Source organism: Anoplopoma fimbria, chromosome 21 (genome assembly GCF_027596085.1).
Source record: "Anoplopoma fimbria isolate UVic2021 breed Golden Eagle Sablefish chromosome 21, Afim_UVic_2022, whole genome shotgun sequence".
NCBI lineage: Eukaryota > Metazoa > Chordata > Actinopteri > Perciformes > Anoplopomatidae > Anoplopoma > Anoplopoma fimbria.
Window position 1 is genome coordinate 15975506 of NC_072469.1, and position 24467 is coordinate 15999972.

Consider the following 24467-nt stretch of genomic DNA (forward strand, 5'->3'; position numbering starts at 1 on the left):
TTTGTCCACGAGGTATTCAAGTCCCAAAAAAAAAATATCTGGACAATGATATGACAGTATGTGGAAAGCATATATATGATGGGGAGGGAGGGAAGCAGAGATGGGAAGATGACTCAGGGTCTTGGTGGTGTAGATGCAGATGTTGTTTGACAAGTTCAACTGGCACATGTTCATAACATCCTTTGGGGGTGGGTACTGTCACAGACACACAGCTCTCTGCAGCAAGCACTCAAAAATACACAATGCTACCACTTTAGAATAAATGACACATGCACAAATACATATCTGCTCTGCAAACAAGCACTTTTCCCAATTAAGAATCTGACTCAACCACTTGCTAAGCCTGATTTGGCTACCAAAGATCCGTGTTTTTAAAATTAACATGGGGGAATGTGGGATCAATATAGTTAAGCATAGTTTCTAATATACTTAATATGTTGGTCACTTGTTTAAACATCTGGTGACAGCATGTCAGGGCCAAATCGGACAGGACTTTACATCCGAATCCACCCATGTCAACATTGAAAATATGGAAATGTCTGGTTTTTAGATGAAGAATTTGACTCTCTGGGATCTGTAACGTTTCAAGACCTCTTCTATAGGAGGAAATAAGATGTTTAGGTGGTGTAGCTTTTTGCTATGTAATGAAGCCCAAAGCTGTTTCTCGTCCAGTTAAGATATCTAATCGAATGTGGTTCTCTAAAAAATGTACATCCGGTTACAGAGCTTGTACAAAGTGAAAACAGTATGAATATATTTGAATGTGATGTTGCCTTTATGAGGTTGAACAAGGCCATAAAAAGGCCAACAGTTTCATGTTGGGTTCATTTAGTTTTTTTTAGCCCGTTCACCTTTCTCCTTTCCTTGTCCAAGTCATTGCAATGCCACAGTCAATTTCTGCAACCCATTTTCTTTTGAAAGGATTTTTACATTTTTATTCTTCTGGAACAAAAAGAGACTTGGACTTGAGACCTGCAGAGTGTGTGCAGGCAAAAACACTATATGTCTTACAGTTGATTGCTGTAATAATTGGCTTTCCAAGGTGGAATATATTATAGATGAATACAGTGCATTTATTTGGTCCAAAACTATTATGGGAATGCCCATCATTTATGTTGGAATAGGAGAGACCATTAACAATGTAGCAGAATGCCTACACAGCCTAAATAATCGTTATTCTATTTTCTTTATGAAAAACAACCAAGCTAAAGACCAGATCTCTATTTTGAAATAAGAAAAGAGTCATAAAAATGAAAGAAATACTGTACTCGTATTGGCTGCACTGTGCTGCATGCTGTTTCTGTGTGTTTTCTCCATTCACATTTCCCTCACTTCCTCGCATACTAAAGCCTTTAGGTAATGGAAACAGGCACCTGCTGCTGGCCTGCTCCGCCACATATCTGCAACTACGACGCCCCCGGCTCCCGTGACCGCCCCAGGGAGACTAAAAGCTTTGACTTACAAATCTTAAGAGGCGCTTTGCACGCAGAGCCCAAAATAAAATATTGGTTCACTGGATTTTTTGGGAAGCATGGGAGCGGAGGGGGAGGAGTTGGTGGTGGTGGTGGTGGTGGGGCAGCCGTGTCTCATTGTTTCGACAGAGTTCCTTTGGTTTTTCCTTCTGTCTCACTGTCTCAGTGAGATGAAAGCGCTGATGATGAGGTCATGACAAACATGTGGACCTTCTGCCATCAGGAAGCCACATCCTTCACATACATACTGAGGTTAGAATAATATGGGATTCTGATATATTGGTTGATGTCTGAAAAAAAAAGTTGGATATCAGCCAATGAGTGAGACCGCAGTCACACATAAGAAACACATTACAGCTAGCTGTGTGGCTCTTATGAAGGAAGATATCTCAATAAGTACCGCGTGAACTGCCATGAAACTTGGTAGAGATATACATGGTCCCCAGATGATGATCCCTCCTGACTTTGGTTGATTCTCTGACTTTCCCTCTAGCGCCACCATGAGGATGACATTTTCAGTTCCGACTTAAATGTCTCGACAACTATTGGATGGATTGCATCATCAAGTCTGGCTCTTGTTATTTAGGTTTTATAGAGCATGTATTGTATAAACATAAAAAATACAATATTGTAAATACAATATATACAATCAAACATACAATATATGGTATATTTGTATGAGATCAACCTCCAAAATGCATACACAAACTTGCACAAGCATGTAAAAATGTACCTTTCACACAAACATAACATATACCTAAGCCCACATACTCACACATACAAAGACATTTAATCCTGCAAACCAAACACACAAAAACATATCCTCCTGCCCCTCTCTTGGGATCCCATCCCCGTAACAACTAATGCACAGTTTGCTGTGAGGCCCTGGTGCAGGTTGAGTCACGCAACGGTAGGCAGCTCATCGCTACGGTCAATCTATCCTTTTGTTTACGGCCCCATTGAGAAAACCCAACACGTTAACAGAAGCATCAGTGGATCAGCTCGCCCCGTGCGTGTGCGTGCGCAGTCGTTGGCCGATGATCAGTTATCGTTTGTTGTTCCCTCAGATAGCCATTAGGGTATTGGGTGCGTAGCAATGATCTGATGCTAAAGTAATTTCCGCCTAGCGTGCTGCTGCATGTGTCTGATTATAACCTCCTGTCTGCTTTCAAGATACATTCGCCTCTCTAGGAATTTAACAACAAGTTTTATGTGAAATATATTCAACACATGCATCATTTGCGTTATTGGTCATAGCCAAGCTCGACTGGGTGTCCTTGTATCATGTAAAAAAAAACGAGACATGACGTGTGATAGCCTGAAATATATGCACGTATGATAATCTTATTCTGTCTGATTAAAGGTCTGAGGTCAACTGACAAAAAACAAATATCCTATTTGCTCTGATTAATGTTGACAGGCTTGGTGTGTTCTTCTCACTCTCTGTTCACTTTCACACACAACTACTTGCATCCAGACAGAGATGCACTCTCACACACACACACACACACACACACGCACACGCACACACACACACACACACACACACACACACACACACACACACACACACACAGTTGACTGGCTGCTAAAGCCGCCAGCATGTGTGAGTCCCCACCTCCTTCATCAGCTCTGACACTCCTGTCTCACCCGTATGTCACGCAACACCACAGCTCTGCAAAGGAGGTCAGGGCAAAGGGCGAAGGGCACACACGCATGCACACACAAAAAAAGGACCCCCCCTCACACTCACTCAGTCACACTCAGATACAAATGGTCTCCTGACTGATGTGAATGCAAGCTAGTGAGTATTTCGTCGACCGTACGACCACAAAGGCAACGTTTCGAAAGCAGCATAGTGAAAAGAGATATCATTAAAAAATACTTAAGACGGCATATGTATTCACACATGTTACTTTCTGTTCACAGAATTATTCCACACATTCAGACAACAGCCATGTGGTTTCTTACTTCCAGAAGGAGGCCGCTTTCGTTGACTGTGGTGCCCAGTTGAAGGCTCTCTTTCCTGGGTTCAGGGATTGAGGATGCTGTGCTGATACTGTGTTTCCGGGAGGGCTTCTCATCGCCCACTGTGAAAAAGAAAAAGAAAAGGGTCAACTGGCTGGAACGAGGGGCTTATTAATGTAGCACAACAAAAACTAAAGTTTGTTTAAGGATATAAAATGCTAATAAAGGTGTTCACTCAGTGGTACAGGTAGAGATGAAAAGAGCAGCCACAAACAAATCATACAGTCCTTCATTTCATTAGCCTCATACATGCAGGGATTTGTGCTCATATATGCTGCCTTCAAGGTCTGGAAAATAAAATGCAAGCAAACCTCACAAAGGTCAAAATCTTGACTTTCCATGTCAAAACAGGAAAAGTTGAGGACGATGAAAACAATGATTACATTTTCTAAAGCCTGCCTGACGGTTCTCCAAAAAGCCTGATTTGTGAGTGATAGAGTTGGACCGGCACGCACACATGTGGTCGACACATTAACTGTATCAGTCTCCTCATGCACTGTGCTATCACCAGGTATTAGTCTGTGTGGTGGGGCCGTCTAACAAGGGAAAACAGTGGAGGATTTCATGACTTTAGAGGATTCTTCTCACACGAAACAGCCACATGCACAGCCAAAGGCTCACTGGTTCACACAGCGTGAGGTAGAGCGCAGCATTTAGTGCTTTTGGGACGTCTGGTGGATTTCAAAATTGACTTATTTTCCCTGAAACAAGGGTCTGAGACGTTCTTTATTCTTTAGAAAACTCATCACTCTCCTGCTCCTTTTGTGCCATCTCATTTTCAAAAGAGTAGAAACATCTACTTAAGATACAAAAATATCACAAGTGAGTCACGCTCCATCAACCGCTATACACATGCTATGATCTCTCCGCCGTAGAGTAAAGGCCCACCTACTACTATCCCAGAGTGTGTACACATGCAATTAGCCTACACGACCGTGGCGTGCAGAAATGTCACATGTGCATCGGTGACGTTGTGCTTTGCGTGTTGGAGGCATGTTTGCGTGTTTCTCTTATGGGCGTGCTGTCAGGGGGCATGTGGCTCACTCCAAGAGATCAGCCCTTCGCTCCGTCACTCATTGTAGCAGGCACAGATTAGTCACGCAACACACACACACACGCACACATTCACACACCATAGCCTCATTACGAAAAAACTATCTAAGTATATATACGTATCTTCCGTCGCTTCGTATAGTCCCCACCCCCATCGAATAACCCCGTAACGGCTTCCATTCCTCCCCCTTTAACCTTCTACCATCTCCTGTCCTCTGTCCATCCCTCCCCCCATGAACCCTTCTTCTACCCTCCTCCTCCTCCTCCTCATCTCTCCACCCTTTCTTTGTTCAACTCGACATCGCAGGCGATCGACAACCGATTTCGTGATGCTGAAAAGAGTTCCCCTTCTCTTAATTCCACTCTGAAGCATGCAAAACTAAGGCGCCCATTTCTCCCGCCCTCCCTTTCCTATCTGTATATTTTTTGACTGGATTAACTTCTTTCACGTTTAATCATTCATTCCCCCGGAGGCAAAATCAGGTTTAATGAAAAAAATAAGGGCCGCAAAGTGAATCCTGGAAATCAGGTTAAGCGCTGATGACAGGCGGCTAAGTAAACTCATAAATGCCAGTAATAATGTTAAGTATTTTATCATCACCTCCAATAGGTGCAAGAACACACACACACACACACACACACACACACACACACACACACACACACACACACACACACACACACACACACACACACACACACACACACACACACACACATACCATTCTTTTCAATCACTGCAATATCATCCAGCCAGTGGAAACTAGCACAGAGGGAAATGGATCTAATAAGCCTCTTTATTTTCCTCCTTCAACGCCTCATGTATTTTTGTTTTCTCTCTTACAGCAGCTTTTGGAGAGGATGCAGCGTCAGGAAAGACAAACACACTGGATGATTAATTAACGGCACAGGCACTTCCTCGGCCGACAATACAGGCCTTTATTCACCGCCGCTCGTGTCTTCGGGTTTGCTTTTCTTTGCCTCTATTTTCTCCCTGGTCTATAAAGAAAAACAGAGTGGGTAATGGTCAGGCGTTTACGTGCTCTGTGTGAGGACGGGGGTGTCAAGTTAAAAGTGACAAGTAGCGGGATGTCGATGCTGCCAAGGGGTGAGGCTGAAAGTGTCTAACTCCTTTAGTCGGCCCGGTCTGTCTTTCCACTTCAACTGAGTACGCAAAATGCTAAGACCACCCGCCAGATATCAAGCTACAGTGTGATTCAATTAAGTTACAATTGTCTTGGGACTTAAATTGGCTCAGATGACACCTTAGATGATTTTGTCGGTTAGAAGTGAGATAAGACTGCTTGTAAAGTGCGATGCAATTTAGAAGTGATTGATTGAGATCGCTGCGTGCGAAAAACAAACCTTTCTCTGATGCTTGTTGTCAAAAACTAGGGATGAGCACATAAGAGAAACAGGAGTGTATGTATGTGTGAGTTTAGGACACAGTCCACATCAATCAGGTGTTTGTTTCTGCACCCTCCGGGTAGCGAGAGAGGTGAGTCTGACCGTGTCGAATATGGATGTGCAGCAGCAAAGTCTCAGTTTGTTCTTCTACATTCAACACCATCTCCTTTACAGCCACTTCCTCCCACACTACCAATAACAGCCGGAAAAAGAGAGAAATACTAAGAGGAAACAGAAGAGAGAAAGAAGAAACCTCTTAAAGGAGGGAGAGGGGGGGGAGGGGGGATGTCTCTGTGGACCCATAGTGTCACCGACATGCTTTTATTCTGGGGATAATGGAGATCAAACACAAAGGAATGTCTCGCAAAATGATGAGAAAAGCAGAGATTAATATTTCAATGCAGTCCTGTGCATTAGATTCAAAGATGGCATGGCATGACATTATGTTGAGGAGTGTTGCATGACTCCAAGCGCTTAAGAAATCTTGAGTACAAGAGTAGCATGCATTGTGAACGGAATGGTAGGTGATACCTCAGAACCATTCTTTTTAGCTCACGCTGCTGTCCAGAGCAATATGCAGCGGGGAGCAGGTAAGTGTTCATACATGGCTGCTCATAGACACAACACCAGCTGCTGCCGCGTTTTAATCTGCTTCAAATCCAGTCAAACATTTGGTTAGTGCTGCTTTTTTGTGTTTTTTGGACTTTTCATAACTTCATACTCAGTTTAATCCCAGTTGCCAGTTTAATTCTTATGTAAAAAGCAGTTGAGCAAAGTAACTAAGTACATTTACTCACGTACTTTCCTGAACATGTATTTGACAGCTATAGTTACTGTGATATATCATATATAATATATAATGTTATGGAAAAAAAATTGCCTGTACAGTATATAAAGTAGTTAAAACAGTAGAATGCTACTTAAACATGAATGCATAAGTCATAATTTCCAATACTATAATATTTAATAGTTTTTGTGACAATTTTGATACAGTCATTTTACTTCATGAAGTATTTATATATTGCAATATTGCTACTTTTTCTCAAGCAATGGATCATATATTTTTCCCATCACTGGTAAGAAGTTATTTTATCCAAACTTATGTATTCTTCCTCTGTCAGAGAGTTGATGTTTTTGCAAATATCTGAGTGACACCCAATCACACCCATGCTACCTACATCTGCATGCAGGCTCTCTGTCTCCCTGATTTGCAGCAGCACGGGTGCCACCTCTTGGCAGCTGATCCTCTGCTGTGTGTTTGAGTTGTAAAGGAGAGCTCCGGACCTGAACATGCAAACGCTGTGCTGCACAGCAGTCCCTCCCCTTCCACAAGGCTTGCGTGAGTAGAGAGAGCTGTGTGTGTGCACATGTGTGTGTGTTGAGGTCGGGTTGGCTTACAGCCACTTCCTTTGCCTATTCCCGCCCCCTTCCCTCAGCGCTCTTCTTTCTGTCTCTCTCTCTCTCTCTCTCTCTCTCTCTCCACAGGCACAGGAAATCCACAGCAGCGAGAGCATGGCCAACACACACACACACAGTGAGAGAGAGAGAGAGAGAGAGAGAGAGAGAGAGAGGGAGAGAGAGAAGTTGGCCGATCAAGGGCTGGTTGTCACGCGAGCGAGCCGTCTGTCAATCTCCCCCCCCTTCCTCCTGACAGGGCGCTGGCGGCCGGCCAAGGCCTTGCGTGCAAGCCGGCGAGCCACATTAGCCCATAAAGAATTTCATAATAGCAACAGCTGTTAAATATTGATGACTGCTGGCAAGCGCTCAATGGTGCTGCGCAAAAAGGTTAAGCCTGCACTGTAATGGAAGCTAATACTTCATTATGCCACAGATCAAATGTCCGGATCTCGGCCTTTCCAAATCCAACCCTTACCATTCCAACTTTTTTTACTTGTTTTTGCAATGTGGCAAAGAGAAGGAAAAAAAAAGATTCACTGAAAGAAAGTTTTTGGCGCTTTGACATATTTCTGAAGATAAACAGCAGCTTTTTCCACTTGGTTCCTACTGTTCCACTTGATGGATATAAACACTATGCATTCATTTCAATGACCCTTGATACCAATATTAATATTGGATTGAGGTCTCTAATCTTCCCGATATTGTTTTAGATGAGAATGTTTTCCACTGTGACATACAAGATTACATTTAGAGGGAGGGACTGCAAGGATTTAAAGCAGTTCCCTTTTGTTAACAAAACCACATCTACAAAAATGACTTTTCTTGTAGGCTGGGCAGGAATCACAAATATGCATCTTCCAGAGGAGATCATAACGTGAGTGAGTGATCTTTAAGGGGAGTGAGCATGTGGAGTTGCTAGAGGGAGTCTATCTCTGAGGAAGGAAAACAAAACCAAATTGATTCCTGAATAGAACATAAACAATAGCCTGGATACTGAAGTGAAGGGGAAGTGACGGGATCACACCGATTGGAGGCTTGGATGTAAAACCCAATTGTTTCCACTTCTCTGTTTTGGTTGGCAAACAGACACAACAGTCTCCGTGTTCTACATGAGTGATCTGTCTCCACACATGAGCCCTTGGGCAAAACAGACTCGTATGGCAACTGTGTGTGCTGCTACTGTATGTGGCCTGACTACACGGCGCATAATAAAACTGGCGCCACGCACTCTCCACACACACACACACACACACACATACACACAAGTACTGGAGGACTATTTCATGACATGAAAGGCATCTAATTGCTACTATAAATAGAGAACATGACTGATTGTGGCGTACATGTTTTATGTGAGCATGGTGTTTGTCAGCTGAGAAAACTGTTTTTCTGATGAACCCATTGAAAGAGCGACACACAAGCGTGGAGCCAGCTAAAGGGCTTTCTAAACACTCCTAAATTTGCCTTGTCAAGGCTTGGGAAAATGTACCACAACATACGGGCAACGTGGTACAATATTTATACAGACAATTAGAAAAACTAACAGAATGCAAATGGACGGAGGCCCGGGGAGAATGTGCCTCAGCGTGAAATGATGTGCTCTCTGCTTACACACACACACACACACAAACACACACACACAGGCTGCATTCAAGCCATGTGTTGCGTGAGATGAGCCAACTATGCAGGAAAGCTTTTAATTTGACTGTACCCAAATGAATGCAACAGTGTATTTTCTAATTGAAGACAACAAGACACTACAGTTTGCCTGCCGTTGCCGGAGATCTGAGGCGTTCCACCAGCACAAACGCCGACCCCAGCCTTCAGTCTGCTCAGCGGGGGTGAGCTCAGGATACGGACCCCCCTTGTGAGTCACAAATATAACCGAGCAGTAACCCTGCCTGGAGGCCGAATGACAAAACACGTGTACACTCACATGTACAGTTCGCAGTTGCAGAAACAAACACAAGCGGTGGAAGTATATTCTGGGTGAGTGGAGGGGGGGGGACTCCATTCTTAGGCCTATTCTTCACTCTCCTATGGGTCTATATTTATTACAAACTTCCTCTGATTGGCTCATTCTCATTTATTTCCTTTTGGGGGACCTCCGTGTCTAGGCATACTTTGAGTGTTTTTCTCTTTTGAATTGGTTAGCCAACTGTAAAATTGAAAGTAAGAAATGTGACAAAATAATGGAATCTTTGTGCTGTGTGTGCACATCTGAGATCTCCCTGCATCACTGTAAGAGACATCAGCTCCTGCATGCACGTGTGTGTTTGCGTGGTCACTCTATAAATAGCTTTTCCTTGGATTCCTGTTTTGATGAGGATGGCTGCGGCATGTTGCTCTCTCAGGGAGCTGGCGGTTAATAAAAGTTGCATTCAGGAACCCCACCTGGCCACAATAAAGCACAAGCCTTCTATTTCTGTGCACGCACACAATCTCCGTTTTCACGAGCATTGTAAGATTCAAGGGCTCGAAATGAACGTGCAGCGCGTCTTCTCAAACTGTAAAGTTTATGTGAACATTTGCCGGTTTGCTGTAAAGCCCATCTCACTGATTTTGAGTTTAATTAGAGATACATATGAAAGGAAAACCTTGTGGGCTTCAAAAACAAACATGAATCATGGAAACAGATGTGTCATGAGAGGTGAATTTAAAGTGTTTTTAAATTAGCTAAATATGATTGGAATTGCAGAGGGGGAAAGAGAGGGATGAAGAGGGAGAGGAGGATTGAAAGAGTGAAAAGGCATTCATTATTTTTGGGTTTCTCATTAGTTTAGTTATTTAGGTCCAGGCCTTGGTCCATGAAAGTCTACTTCATCAAAATCTAGACTGGAACTAATGCACTGCAGAGCACGGGGCTGTTGGCTTACAATGTATAGAATAAACAACCATTAAGTGTATTTTATGGCTCACTCATTTCACTCAGTCGTCATACACTGAGATTTGATTACAAAACGCAACAGTGGCTCTGCTTATTCATACTGAAAAAGGGAATTCTTAACAACAACACAGGGAGTAATTATCAGTCCTCAACCCCTGTATTTCACTCTGCATTCCTGCATAAGAGGGGAGGAGGGAAGGTTACAGTCTGCTAGTTCCTTCGGTTGCGTGCCAACTAGTGTCACTGGCATTATTCACAATAACAGGGAGAAAGAGGCACAACAAGCCTTGGATTATCCCTCTCGTATTCTCATCCCCGCTGGCCAGTCGAAAGCAATCATCACTTGCTTTGCGGTCGCAACAGAACATTCAACAGGTTTTCTGCAGAAGAACCACACCTTTCATGATTTCAGTTTTGATCCTGTTAGCATTTATTTTTATAAATCCATGCAGCCTCTCCATAACGAGAAAGGTAATCTGTTAAAAAGATTATGGTGCTGTTTCGGCCCATTGAGTCAAATAATAACGGACAGATGGTCCCTCAGGCTGAATCCATATGGGAGGGGAAACTACGCTAATGCTGCTGCAGCACGCAATGCTAAACGAATGCTAACCATGGAGTACTTTTACGACATCAACAAGTTGTGTTCATTTGCTGAGCTTGTGCTCAAGAAGGCATCATTTTAGTAGAGGAAACGTGAGAACAAAGTGGCAGACATAATTCACTAATGAGAAGAGTTGTACCGAGTTAAATAAAAGGACGGAAAGAAAAGAGTATAAAAGTGATGTAATGGTAGTTTGCTGAAACTCTGCGGGAGCAAACTGTCACTGTCCTTAAAAAAACATTGGCTTTTTTAGCTTCGTGACAATGCGTTTTACTTAATCCAAAAGGATTTTAAATGCTTAATTTAGTCCGAGAGGATGTTTCCTTAACCCGTAAAGCAATAGGTTATCCTTAAGTGACAAAAATCAAAGCCGAACCTGGCGTTAAATGTTTGTCTTTCAACAGGAACAATAAGTTAAAAGTTGTATACTACATATACTACAAGTCAGAACAGTCTGCGCTTGCAGAACTCACACCAACACACTACACATACATGGACCAACACACAGAGAGGCCCACCGATGTGTAATTAAATTGATGTGAGGTGGTTAATGTGTGCAGGGGTCAAGTGATAGCCATGATGCTGACCATGCTTTATGCATGAAAGCCATTAACTTGTCAGTCAGTAGACACTATCAGAGGTGTTATGTATCCTCTGTGCCTCTGTGAGTGTGTGTGTGTGTGTGTGTGTGTGTGTGTGTGTGTGTGTGTGTGTGTGTGTGCGTGTGTGTTTTTGGGAACAGGGCCAATCTGTGAAGCAGGTAATCTAGAGCAATAGCATAATGCAGTATTTAAGGTATCTCTCTCCTTCTCTCTCTCCACATACAAACAGTCGCAGTTCAATTAAGGTTGTCACCCTACCATATTATGTGAAATAAAGACAAGGCGTTTAAACGTTTCAGCCTGAATTGACCTTCCTTTCCCATCACCTGTCAGCTTAGCTTTAACATGAGTGACCCATCCCCTGCGTCTCGCACCAACAATATCACACAACAATTTAGCCTCTGAGAGAGCTAATTCATTAAGCGACACGCTAACCCAACAGTAATCTGATTATCGTTCTCCTTACACCTCGTCCCTGTGTTGCAGAGCATTAGATCCGGGGCGGCGGGCAAACACTGGCTGCTCGGAGAAACATCCCAGAGGCATCAAAACATCAAACATGATGTGTCATGTGAGATGGCGTTTTAAGAATTTAGAAATAAGGTAAAAATGTGAGGACAGATTTACAACCAGGTACAGCAAAAATATCAATCTAAACTAGCGTTTGAGTTTAATATTTTCTTTTAATACCATGTGTAAAAGTACTGAAAACAAGGACGAAGTATTAGCTACTGGCAGCTCCACTCCAACAAAAGTATTAGCTTTCCAAAATTTGGGATGTAAGCTCTAGGGAGCACAGTTGAAAATAGGTGAGGTGAGCACAGCGAGGTATCCATTTGTCAGGTCTGGACATACCGTGACAGTCTACTTCACATTCTCCCATCTGTGCCCCTTGCATGTCACCACAACACTCTAATCCAGGCCTGTTTATACCAACAGTGTTTGCTCCGATCACTTCATTTGGCTCAGGGAGGGAGAGGACATATACCCCCTGTGCCACTGCCCAGCAGGCGATACGTGTGTATAAGTGTGTGTGTGTGTGTGTGTGGAGTGATGGTGGGATCACGCAAGCTTGCTAAAAGAGGCAAAGTCAGGAGAGAGTCACGCATGGCCACTGTACTTCCTGGCATCTGGTGTTGGCGTGATGTTACGAGTGTATACATGTATGTATGTTTGTGTTGTGTTTAATTCCCAACCAACAGAAGAGATTTTCTGAGGGTAAACAAACACCGACTTGTCTGCCCTCTCCAAACAGGCTGTCGCTCTGAATAGGTGGACTATTTTTCTCCCTGTGCACGCAAAGCTGCCGACTGAAGCAAAAACCCACCGTGTCCCCCCCTCGAGGGAATATTCAACACATTAATCAACCGGTAAAACAGTTACTTCTGGAGGAGCTTTGTCCAGTGTGAGACGAAAGCCCTGATGATGTCAGAGTGATGACATCATCGGGGTTATCTCAGCTCGGGCTTGGAGGCTGATATTCTATAATAAAAAGCCTGCGTTACAAACTTTAAGAGAAGATTTGGAGAGACGTGGGCCTTTACATGAAAAAAGAGGTCTATTCAGCTTGATTATGGGAGATCTAGTGTCATGATGCTTGACTCACTTCACCCAATTTTGTTTGTTAAATTTGCCTGAATTATCCCTTTGATCAAAAAGGTTAGCGTGGTTGCATGAGTCTTTATTTGTGTCAGAAGGTGGGTCAGCCTTTTACTTCTGCTTGAGCTCATGACACAGTATTTGTTTGTGTGTTTCACCCTGGAGATGATCTCATCAACATGCGCTTAAGGATGGGACTCTGCTTGACACGGAGGCAAAGTCGGAAAGAGTGGTCAGTGAGTGTGTGTGTGTGTGTGTGTGTGCGTTGTTTGATTGTGGACAGCGAGGCAAAGTACAGTAGGACACGGCCGGATCAGTAGACAGAATTTAGTGTTTCCATCCACTGACCCAAAAGCTTCCGTGTCCCTGAATCACACAAATGGACCCAAAGCCTGACCTGTGTGTGACTTGAATTTACCATATGGCTTCCAGTCTTAACTTGACCTCGCTGGAACACGGGGATGGGTAACAATGTTTTATCCAAATACATATATTACCTTAGGTTTTGGCCGTTTTCACGGAAAATAAAGATTATTTCAGAAATAAAGTATTCAAACAGCATTAAGAACATTGGAAAGATATATAAATGTTCCAACTTCTTTTAATGTCTGATTGCTGCAGGACACTTGATTATAACTTTATACATTTAGGTTAAAAGGCATGTATCTTAGCCAAATTAGCAGAAACTGTTTATCTTTGCTATTGATCTGTTTTCCTCTGCAGATGGTTAAGAGCAACACTGCAATGCAGAAGCAAGGGGATAAATGTGGAAAAAGTTTCAGGGGAAGATTGGCAGGCTAATTTGATTTATGTAAATAGTAGGTAACATCCAGTCATTTTGTAATTTGATTTGTTAGGATTTAAGTTACTTATAAAGACAGCTGCTTAGAAAAAAACCATGGATGATATGCAAGATGAGATCATGTGCATCTGATATTTGTTTTCAAGCTGGAGATAGAAATGTAATCAAAACAGGAACGCATGCATGTATCTGTCAACTCTTCAAAACCAACAGTCCTGATGATGACTAATGGACGTTTTGTTCTGCAAAATATTCAGTTTTACAAGCAAGAGAATCTGAAAAAACAAGATTCAGGAAAGGCTCAAGGAGAAAATTTTTACAATTATGCTGAACACCAGGACCTAAACGCGCGGCACGCTTCTCAAACTACCCGCGCAATTATCGCCTCCACACTAATGAACCTCACATTACACCGTGTGTCAGTAAACCACCATTTGTGCATAGCAGCATATAAACTTCCACTTCGGCTCTTGTATCGCCCTACAGCTGAGACCTGCGGGCAACACCGCTGGACCAGGGCCCAGACCCGCAGATCTGAGCCTCCAGTTCTGTTTCCAAGCTGAAACTTCATTTGAAGCGTTACTCTGCATCTAAGAAAGTCTCTTCAACCTCATGTGTTCTGGACATGAAATTAAAATTAATGCTTTTTAATATAATATATTTTTCTAGTAGTAGTAGTGGCAGTAGTAGTGCACCTAACAAGTGTGGCATCTACTATCAAACTTTAACTTGTGTGTTTTTTTTATCTCTTCTATTCTCAGAGGCTGCAATGAAGACATTTCCTTATAAAAATCATCGAAGTTGCATCTAATCTCATCTAACTGCTGTACTGAGTGAGATGTGAGATGGCAGCTTTTATGAGTCTTGCGGTTTCTTACCCAAGACTCAGGCACTGAAGTAGCTGCTTTGTCCACCCAGAGCTCCAAAGTCAACTTCAGCACCACGGCTTGGTTCAACCGAACATTAAATAAATGGACGATTTTTAAGTGATTTGAAGACAGATAATTTTTTTTTTCCTCCATAACACAGCATGTGATTTTCAGGAAGAGAAGCCGCGACGGAGACACCTCAAACCAAATGTGTCTGAGGTAGAAGTGCAGAACATGTGTTTCTGGAGCTGCGCTGCACTGTATTCCACTATGCAGGCCCGTCCTCCAGCATTTTCTGCTTGCAGCTGAGGTCTGATTTATGAGCGGGACCACAGAAATTCCTCTGCAATAGCTTCAGGATGTCTCTGGAATAACAGTAATATCTCTGATTTGGGAAAGTATGAGCAGCTCCAAAACACTGCTGTGTCACTGTGACCAACTCACGCGAGGCGAGGCATGCCTTTTTTCCCCCCTCTATTGCATAAGGACGTCGTAATTGTGGCTCGCTTTTTGTTGTTTTACTCAACGGTTCTGTTGTGAAATCTGAATGGATTACACTCTAGCTGAATAGACCAAATAATAACCAGTAGTTGCATGATATATCACATAATAAATATATAATTTGAATTGATTCTAAAATAATAAAAAGTAAGAGGATTACAATTTGAATGTCCTGTAATCTTAATGCTGTTTATTATGCTGTGCACAGGAGAGAGTTGCAGAAATGTTCCAGTTAAAAGAAATTGTCACACATCACTCCAGATCCTGATCCACCTACAGTTAAGAATGCACACACACACAAACACACACACACACACACACACACACACACACACACACACACACACACACACACACACACACACACACACACACACACACACAACACACAATGCAAACATGAACACATATCCAATTTAGTCAATGTAGTGTCTTGCTCAAGGACACTTCAACAGGACCCACAGCTGCTGCTGGGTTTGAACCGTCCATTTGGGGGCCGGTCTCCCGTTACACACAATCTGCACACACACACCACACACACACACACACACCTACACACACACACACACACACACACACACACACACACACACACACACACACACACACACACACACACAAAATAAACACAGCAAATACCCACATCCTCCTCACCCGACAACAGTGCTGCAACTGTTCCTCATGTGACAGAAGGGGGGTGAGCTGCTGAGCCGAGGGAGTGGCGAGGAATAGCGTGCGAAGACCTAATACAGTGTTTAAACCCCAGATGGGTCACATCAGTAGCCCGCAATCAACAAATTTGGCCCTGCCAAGTTTACACGCTTTACATGTCAAAAGGGACGGGACGGGGAAAAGAGAGAAACCTGTTTCTTCTTTTTCTTTTTTCCCCCCATGCTTCTTTTTATCGCCTGCCACAGCTTATAATTACGAATTACTGTGACTGGTTTGGCCATCGTGGAGAAGAGGAGAGGTGATAAAAAAGTAGAGGAGAGAAGAGAAGAGAAGAGAAGAGAAGGAAAAAAAGGGTTGTTAAGGATTCCATGGACAGAAAATCAGAGTGGAACCCCGTGGGGTGAATGCAGAAAATAACAGGGCTGGTTCCTGACACTATGTCTTTTCATGGAAACCAAGTAGAAATAGGTTAACTACCATGTATGTTAGGGGTCATGGGACACCCTCAAGTTCTGTCTTCCCTCTCAATCCACATTTTAGTACAGCAGGAAGTGCTCTGCAAAAGCACCACGGTGAGCCGATCCACTTCCTCACTCACACAACGGATAATAACTGGCACTGTAGAGCCATTTAGGAGACACCTCTGTCTCCGTCCAAAGTGGTTAGGATGAGCAGAGAGGACACCTGGTGTGCAACTTTAGACAGGGAGCTCCCTAATGCGTTCACAGTAGGGATGTTTAAATTAGGCTGATGATATCACTGTCCCTGGAGAAAGAAAAGCTCCAGATAACAAAAGTTTCAGCATCCTGCACCATATTATCAGTGGCAAATCACACACATGCATGCTTGCATTTGCACAAACACACACAGAGAGATACCCCCCCCCACACACACACACACACACACCCCCCCCCCCCCCCCCCCCACACACACAGACAGAGCTTTCCTGATTCTTCCCATGACAGTGTGTGGTCTTGTCATTCAGGATTTGTTTCCACGTTGGCCTCTCATCTTTAAATAGCCTGCTATAATCTGTCCATTTAAGCACAGACACATCTAGTTTCAGAGTGAATTTTTTAATGAACCGTACAGTTTGGAATCAGAGCAGACAGTTAGATTTGAGCCTAGATCTGCTGCAAGGTTGTGTACATGATGATGAAGGCTTAACATTGGTGGAAAAGGAGCTAAGTGGAGTGAAAGTATATTGAAAAAGTTTCCACTGTTTCCGAAAAAATCAACTGCAATTTAATGAAAGATCTACACTTTAGCTTTGTGTGTTTTTGTACAGAACAAAATGCTTACCAATTGATGCTTCTCACGCATAATGACTTGACGAACTGTTTGGGCGAGGACATATAGTCACCATCAACTTGTTTATAGAAGAACAAACAAGTTTAAACTTAATGGTGTTGCAATTCAAGCATCGATTCCCAGGCGACTGTCTCACACTCTGACTAACAAAGAAGAGGTGGGAGGAAAAAAAAAAATAGAATGGAATCCTTTTTTTCACGTAAAAAAAAAAAAAAGGCAGGAAGAGAGGAAAAGATAAAGAGAGGCCGGGGTGGGAACTGTCATAAAATGAACAGAGAATGAGATTCAAAGTCTTTTTTCCCACCGGACAATAAAACATGAAAAAGTATGTGTTAGAAGGATGGCGAAATCCTTTCCCTGGCTCCACTGTGCTGTGAAGGAGAGTCAGAGAGAGCTCCAGATGTGTCTCAAACATGCCTCAAGTTTCATGTGATACTTAGTGGGTCTTAGTGAAGCGGACCCGGGGTTTTGTATTAAACCCAATCCAGTCTGGCCCACGTTCACGCAGGGCCAGATGTTTAGCACATGAGAGATAGAGAACAACGGCTCTGACCTTAATTGTACAGTTGTCCTTAAGGTAGTTGTACACAGAACCCACCAAATGACTAAGTCATTTGGATTTATTCTATAGCTTCCAACAAGATTATGAATACCTTTCCTTACTTTATCTATCTGCAATGCTTTGGGCCAATGAAAGTGATAATTACATGGACTTTGTGCCATTTGTCTACTTTTTATTTTGCACTTACGGGTCACCTGTAGGTATGAATCCTCAAAAGGAAAATGCTGGTGTTAGGTGTCTTTATTTGCTATATGATTGTGCAATTTAGGTACATGTTTATTAGAGGAAGAAACGGTTCTGATAAATGCAGAGGATATTGTAACACCTCCCTCATTTCAACACGTTCACACCGAAGTGAAAAGTCATGGCTGACATCACCTCTTCTTTCCTGTCTCCCTTCCCCTTGTTCAGCTGTCACTGCTTCTCGCTATCTAAGTGTTTTGGCTAATTATGCCACAATGGAGAAATTCTTCTTGGATCACCAGTGGTGAATCATTATTATTATATTCCTTTATTGATCCCCATGGGGGAAATTCGAGTGTTGCAGCAGCTCAACTACACAGACACAGACAATAAATACACATACTATACAACAAAATAAAGATCACTGGGGAAATAAAGAAAGTGACAGTGTTCATGCTATTTCTTAGGGAAAATGTTGACTAATCTGATTAAGAATATAAATCAGTTTCTAAATCAAGTTTTTCAAACTTTTTTCTTTTCAAAATGACAAACAATAGCAACCCCATTCACACCAGGCCTTAAAAATGTGGGCGTAAATGAACATTCCTGATCTTCCTCAATGCCATTTATGCATCATCGTATGTTATCTTGAATAGGTAAATATATATACGTTTTATAAATCACAGCTTTATTTTATGTTGGTGTTATTGAAAACATATACATACACATGTTAATACAAAATAATTATCAGAACAACACCAACATTTAAGCTCGGTCATGTGGCTAAATGATGCACTTTAAATATTAATGTTAAATAAAAGACTATGACAAAAAAAATTTGGTGACCCTAATAAAAATCTCCTCCGAACAATCTTTAGGTCCCAACCCAGCCTTTGGGTAACTGTCATCCAAAAAAATTGAGAAATTCTTATGTGAATACTGAATTAGACAAAGAAATCCCAATTTTTTAAATACATTTTTCTTAATCCCTTAGACTTGTGTTGACAGTATAATTCAAGTACAGACAGAAACTACACGCAATTAAGACGTCATGTTTTTACTGTTCTTGAAGCCAATTTATTAAGATTTCTATTCTGCAAATTTTTCCTCTGGTGTGCCAAAAATTTGCTTCAAAGAGCTTGACAGTTGAATAAAAACAATACTAGGCAGCTAACATGTCATAGTCGGGTTTCTGTAATTCAAATTCAAATTCATATATTCTTGACTCCGAGCCAAACAAGCTGGTGGATATGCTGCTAACTGCAACATAAACTGTCTTGCTTCTGGCTTATTTTATGTAGTATTTTTTTTCTTTTTCTTTCTACTCTACACATGAGTGTAAATTTTTAATCTGGAAAATAATCGCACAGCGTCATAAACTCTAGTGTTTCTATGAGGAGCAAAATAAAAGACAGAGGAATCGAAGAGTGCAGGAGGAGGAGAAACCTTGCGTCTGATTGGCCGACGCAGGTGCAGATTTGTGTGTGCATTTCTGCGTACTGAGTTCTGCGTCTTTGTGTATGATCTCATCTGATCAGTGTCAGGTATGACAGTTCTGCATCCTGAAGGCATTCGGGGGTAGCGTGTGCACGAGCATTGCGTTTACATGTGTGACTGCACAGCATCAGTGCTTTGTAGGTGGTGTGTGTGTGTGTGCGTGTGCATGAACGCCATTTTTATGAGTGATTCCACCTGATCAGTCTTAACTATGCAGCTCTATATCCTAAAGGTGTGTGTTTGTGTGTGTGTGTGTGTGTGTGTGTGTGTGTGTGTGTGTGTGTGTGTGTGTGTGTGTGTGTGTGTGTGTGTGTGTGTGTGTGTGTGTGTGTGTGTGTGTGTGTGTGAGTGCCTATGTGGGAGGGAGAGAGCTGGGGATTCCCTAAAGCGTGTTTAGTAAATCCTTAACCGGCACGGATTCCCAGGCATCGCGTGCAGCAGGGTGGGACTCCCGAGCTAAACCACGCCTCTGCACACATACATACACACATGTATACACTGACACACACACACACACACACACACACACACACACACACACACACACACACACACAGACACACAGACACACAGACACACACACATACAGTAGACAACAGCTCCCAACAGAGGCCAGTGTAATGTTAGGTACAGGGCTTAAGCCGGTGTCGTGGGAGGGTTAATGGATTTCAACCATTTATTCACCTGTCATCCCCATTAAATCCATAGCTGGTCCTTCCGTGACCAAATGAGACCTCTTATCTCCATAACAACCCTCATCTGGTTAACCTCAACCCCGCTTACTCTCTGCGGTGTGTGTGTCAGTGGAAATGCATATCCCCTGTATGCTCGCGGCAGCACTAGTGGAAACACAGAATGATACTTATCTCGTGTAAATACAAAAGCAATGATCCAATGTACCTTCAGATTAATCTTCGGTATGTCTCTGGTTTTGCCATGGCTGCAACACCTTGAGACAAATGCGGATTTGAAAGTTAAAGAGCAGGTCTGGCTGATGGGTCTCACATGTCAGGAGGTTTTGGTCGCAGTGTGGGTGGCCAGTCTGCACTAGATCAGAGCGCTGACAAGAAAAAAACAGTTGCACTGTTGTGTGTGTGTGTGTCGCGGTGGTGGATGTGTTCAAGGGAGGCTGCAGGGTGAGAGTGCAGCCTATTATGGTTGACTGGGACCCAAAACATGTCATTGCTGAGAAATGGTTGGCTCTCCACCGCCAAACTATTTTCAGGGAAACGCTTTTCATTTTCAACATTATTATAATTAAACTGTAAAAGTGCAGATAAACAAAGTCTGCCTCCTACTTGGATTGCTGGAATATTTACAGGTGATGCTGGGTTTTTAAATTGGAGAGTGTTAAAATTTGAATCCCAGTGAGAGTTCTTCTGGTGGGAGTGGTCCTTTGGATTATTTGGCAGCAAGGTGACCTATACTGTATAAAGAACCATCTTTCAACAGGGGGATAATGAAACACTACAAGCTCCAGCTTTACGGGGCGAAAGGAAAGATCAGCATGTCGTTATGCTTCTGGGACAAAGCATTAAGTCGCTCACAAAATTAGTTTTGCTCATTGGAGTCTGGAAAGGCTCAGCATAAGCATTATTTCAAATGCACTGCACAATAGAAAGTTGACCATACGTTCTTTACACTTCTAAATCTAGAAGATCCTAACTAGACAAATGCACCTCTTGCTGGTCTTCGCTTCAGGTTGTAAATCTAGTCGAACATGGCAGCTGTTCTGGAAACAAGCCTTTAAATGTCAACATATTTCTTCTTCGTCATGACTGAAATGCTGTGCTTGAGCATTTTTTATTTTTGGGATGGGTCACCCGGACCAACTGAGCCCTCTGAGAAACATTATGACAGTTATCTGGTCTATAACACCTGAACAACAGCTTCAATACAGCTACATGGCATTTCTTACTGATGACCAATTTAGTCATGATGTCGTTTGTTGTTAATGTACATATTGAAAAGGCTTGTTAATTTATCATGTGAAACCCTTCACAATAAAATTCCTTCTGTTGTTAGGTAGCTGTGTTACAAACCAGATAGCTTGTAATGTGGAGATCTGTACTTAAATTTGGATGTATAATGTTTGGACATACTCCCTTATCTGTTCAATAACACAGTATCAGGTAGAAATGATAAGGAGGACATACAAGCGCGTCTCTGGACAGATTTACCGCCTTATGTAGACGGTTGTTTTGCTCTGCAGTTCACAGCCAAAGTGGAACATCTCAGAACTGGTTAGTTGATCAGTTTGACGTTTTTGTTAAACAGTTAGTGTCAAAGAACTCCTGCTTGGAAATAAACTCTATTAAGGAAAAAATTAATTATGCTGCTTACAGCTTGCAACCAGCCTCTTTTTAGTGTTTGCATACAAGTGTACAGTGAGTACTGGTTAATGTGTATCCATGTGTGCAGCCTTGATGCGTAAACCTGACACCATTACAAAAATGTGATGCACACCACCTGTGCAAACAGCACTACAAAGACTTCCCTGTTTTCATGGACTGGCCCTTTAATTGGCCTTTAATTGGGCCAGAGCCTGGCACAGTTAGGACAGTAAGACATAACCAGACAGCTGTGGAACAAACAGGAGCAGAGACGGGAGATTAACTGTATGAGTGGCTGGAAAATGACTTTTCCTTACATCAACCCGTCGGTAATCTGTTATTTTCAATGGTGTGATCAGCGGTTCTGAGAACAGGATGCATTATGACGTAGGATCTTTTAGTAATAAAGGATATTTACATGAAGATAAATAAGCTTAAGATGTTAGGTAAGGTGGCTGTCAGCACACACACAAGCACACACACACACACACACACACACACACACACACACACACACGCACGCACACACATGCACGCACGCACACACACACCTCTATAGCCCAAAATACTTGGTGATTTACAAACCACATCTGAGAAGTTATGCAATGTTCAAACATGTGGCCAGTTCTGAAAACAAACCATGGCACGCAACGGCAGCGAGGTCATTTTGTACACTGGAGAGTCTTACTGCTCCGCTCTCTCTACTCTCTCCTCCCTCCATCTCTGAATCTCCCTCAACCCCTCTCTCTTTTATTCCCAAAGGAACACTTGTGAAGCTGACAGGGAAAGCGGTCAGACATTATTAGCTCAGCAACATGCCAATGAGTTTTTCCTGACATAGGTTGAAGCCTTAAATAGACTAAACACTGCAGCAGGGACACGCAATGTCTTCTACTGTCAGAGCCATTGATCCTTAAGCATGTCGGAATGAACTGGAAATGGAACCAAATATGACAATGTAACAAAATTAAGTGGCACCGATCCTGATGATGGGGTGATGATCCGAGACAACTGAACTAAAGCGTGTACTTAATGGTTGATAAGAAACATGTGACGGCTTCTTTGAGGTATTGCATGCTGTCTAATTTTCATGTAATCGTTACCACACTCGAGTGGCAGGAAGCCAGACAGAAGGTTGTCTTGCAGATTTTGTAACCACACGATCCTACCATCATTAACCCATGGTATTTCACACAGAGACAACAATGTCTTTGTCCAGTGTCATCTTGCAACATGCACAAAAAAACCCAAAATAGGCAAACATGCCAAAATGCTTCTTATTTAGGCACCAAGCACTGTTAAAATGTCAGTTTGCATGAGGGTGGTATGTGGGGAACCTGGCACAAAAAGCTGCTTATAGGGAAAATGTGTTTCCATGATTTGAATATACTAATCTTAGAATCCAGTATCATTACGCAATTCAGATTTTAATAGCTATTACTTCTTGAATTTGGCAGCAATGATCACACTAAAATACTCAAAAGATGGTAACTAGAAGAAATATGATGTGAAGTTTGGTTCTTATCAGGGATGGGAAAGGTCAAAACTAATATTTATTGAGTAAAATGTAAATAAAATAATAATATTAATATAATATAAGACATAAAAAATCCTATAAAGTATGGGAAGAATAAAAATTGGAGCAAATATGAACATATTGGAGATGAAGACACTAAAAAAACAAAATTCCTCCACTCGTTTTCCATATCCTGCATTTGATGGGGAATTGGAGAACTGATTCAACAGGTGATCTTTTTTTTTTTTTTTTTTTCAAGATTCAGCAGTTGTAAATCAAATGAAAGCAGCATGTGTGGATCCATTGTTCTGTGTTCGTTTATGTGTGTGTATTGCACATGTCTGTTTATGTAGGCAGCATCCTGTGAAGAAGCAGAGGGAAATCATACCATTGTGTTGGTGTATGTCGACACCTCCTTCCTTTGCCCCTGCCTCACCAGAACTTTAACTGAAACTGACGCAGAGCAATAGAAAGTGGCTTTTTCTTTTGAACCTAGGCTACCTTCTGAAGATCTATGCTTTGTAATACTGTGGGATCTGTATAACTGTAACAACAAAATACATATATATAAAATGAATATGTTTTAATATCTGTAAAATTACATTTCTCTAAAACTATAAATACAATATTCTCATCCTTCCTTTCCTTTTGTGAAATATTTCTTCTTTGAAAGTTAGCAATTAGAAAGCTAATAGAGAAGTCTAGCTAATGGTTAAATGGATAGATAGTTATCAAAAAGTAATAAATGGTCGAAATAGTTAGCTTATAGTCATTCATTGAAGAAACAGTTAGCATGACATAATGGATAAATGTTTGAAATAGTTAGCTCAATGTAACAGATAACTGGTTGAAATAGTTAGCTTAATGGAAAAAAAAGTTGAAATAGTTAGCTAAAAGTAAAAAATGGTTGCAATAGTTAGCTAACTGTATTAAGGGTTTCAATAGGTAGCTGGACGTAAATGTTTGAAATAGTTAGCTAAATGTAATACATGGTTAAATAATAAGCTTAATGACATGGATAAGTGGTTGAAATAGTTATCCAAAAGTAATAAACGTTCTAAATAGTTAAAATGTTTAAAACAATTAGCTAAGCGTAATAAACAAAATAGTAAGCTAGAGGAAATGGAGAAACAGTCAAAATAGTGTGCTAACAGTAATAATAGTTTGCTAA

General features: G+C 42.0%; 1 protein-coding gene across 1 annotated transcript in view; it reads right to left on the minus strand.

Annotated features, from left to right (window-relative positions):
• The window catches only part of ahrra (aryl-hydrocarbon receptor repressor a), a 59185-nt gene that overhangs the window by 10134 nt on the left and 24584 nt on the right, over positions 1-24467 (minus strand). Inside the window, 1 exon segment of the mRNA XM_054623255.1 lies at positions 3444-3562. Within this exon segment, the coding sequence (XP_054479230.1) occupies positions 3444-3562 (119 nt within the window).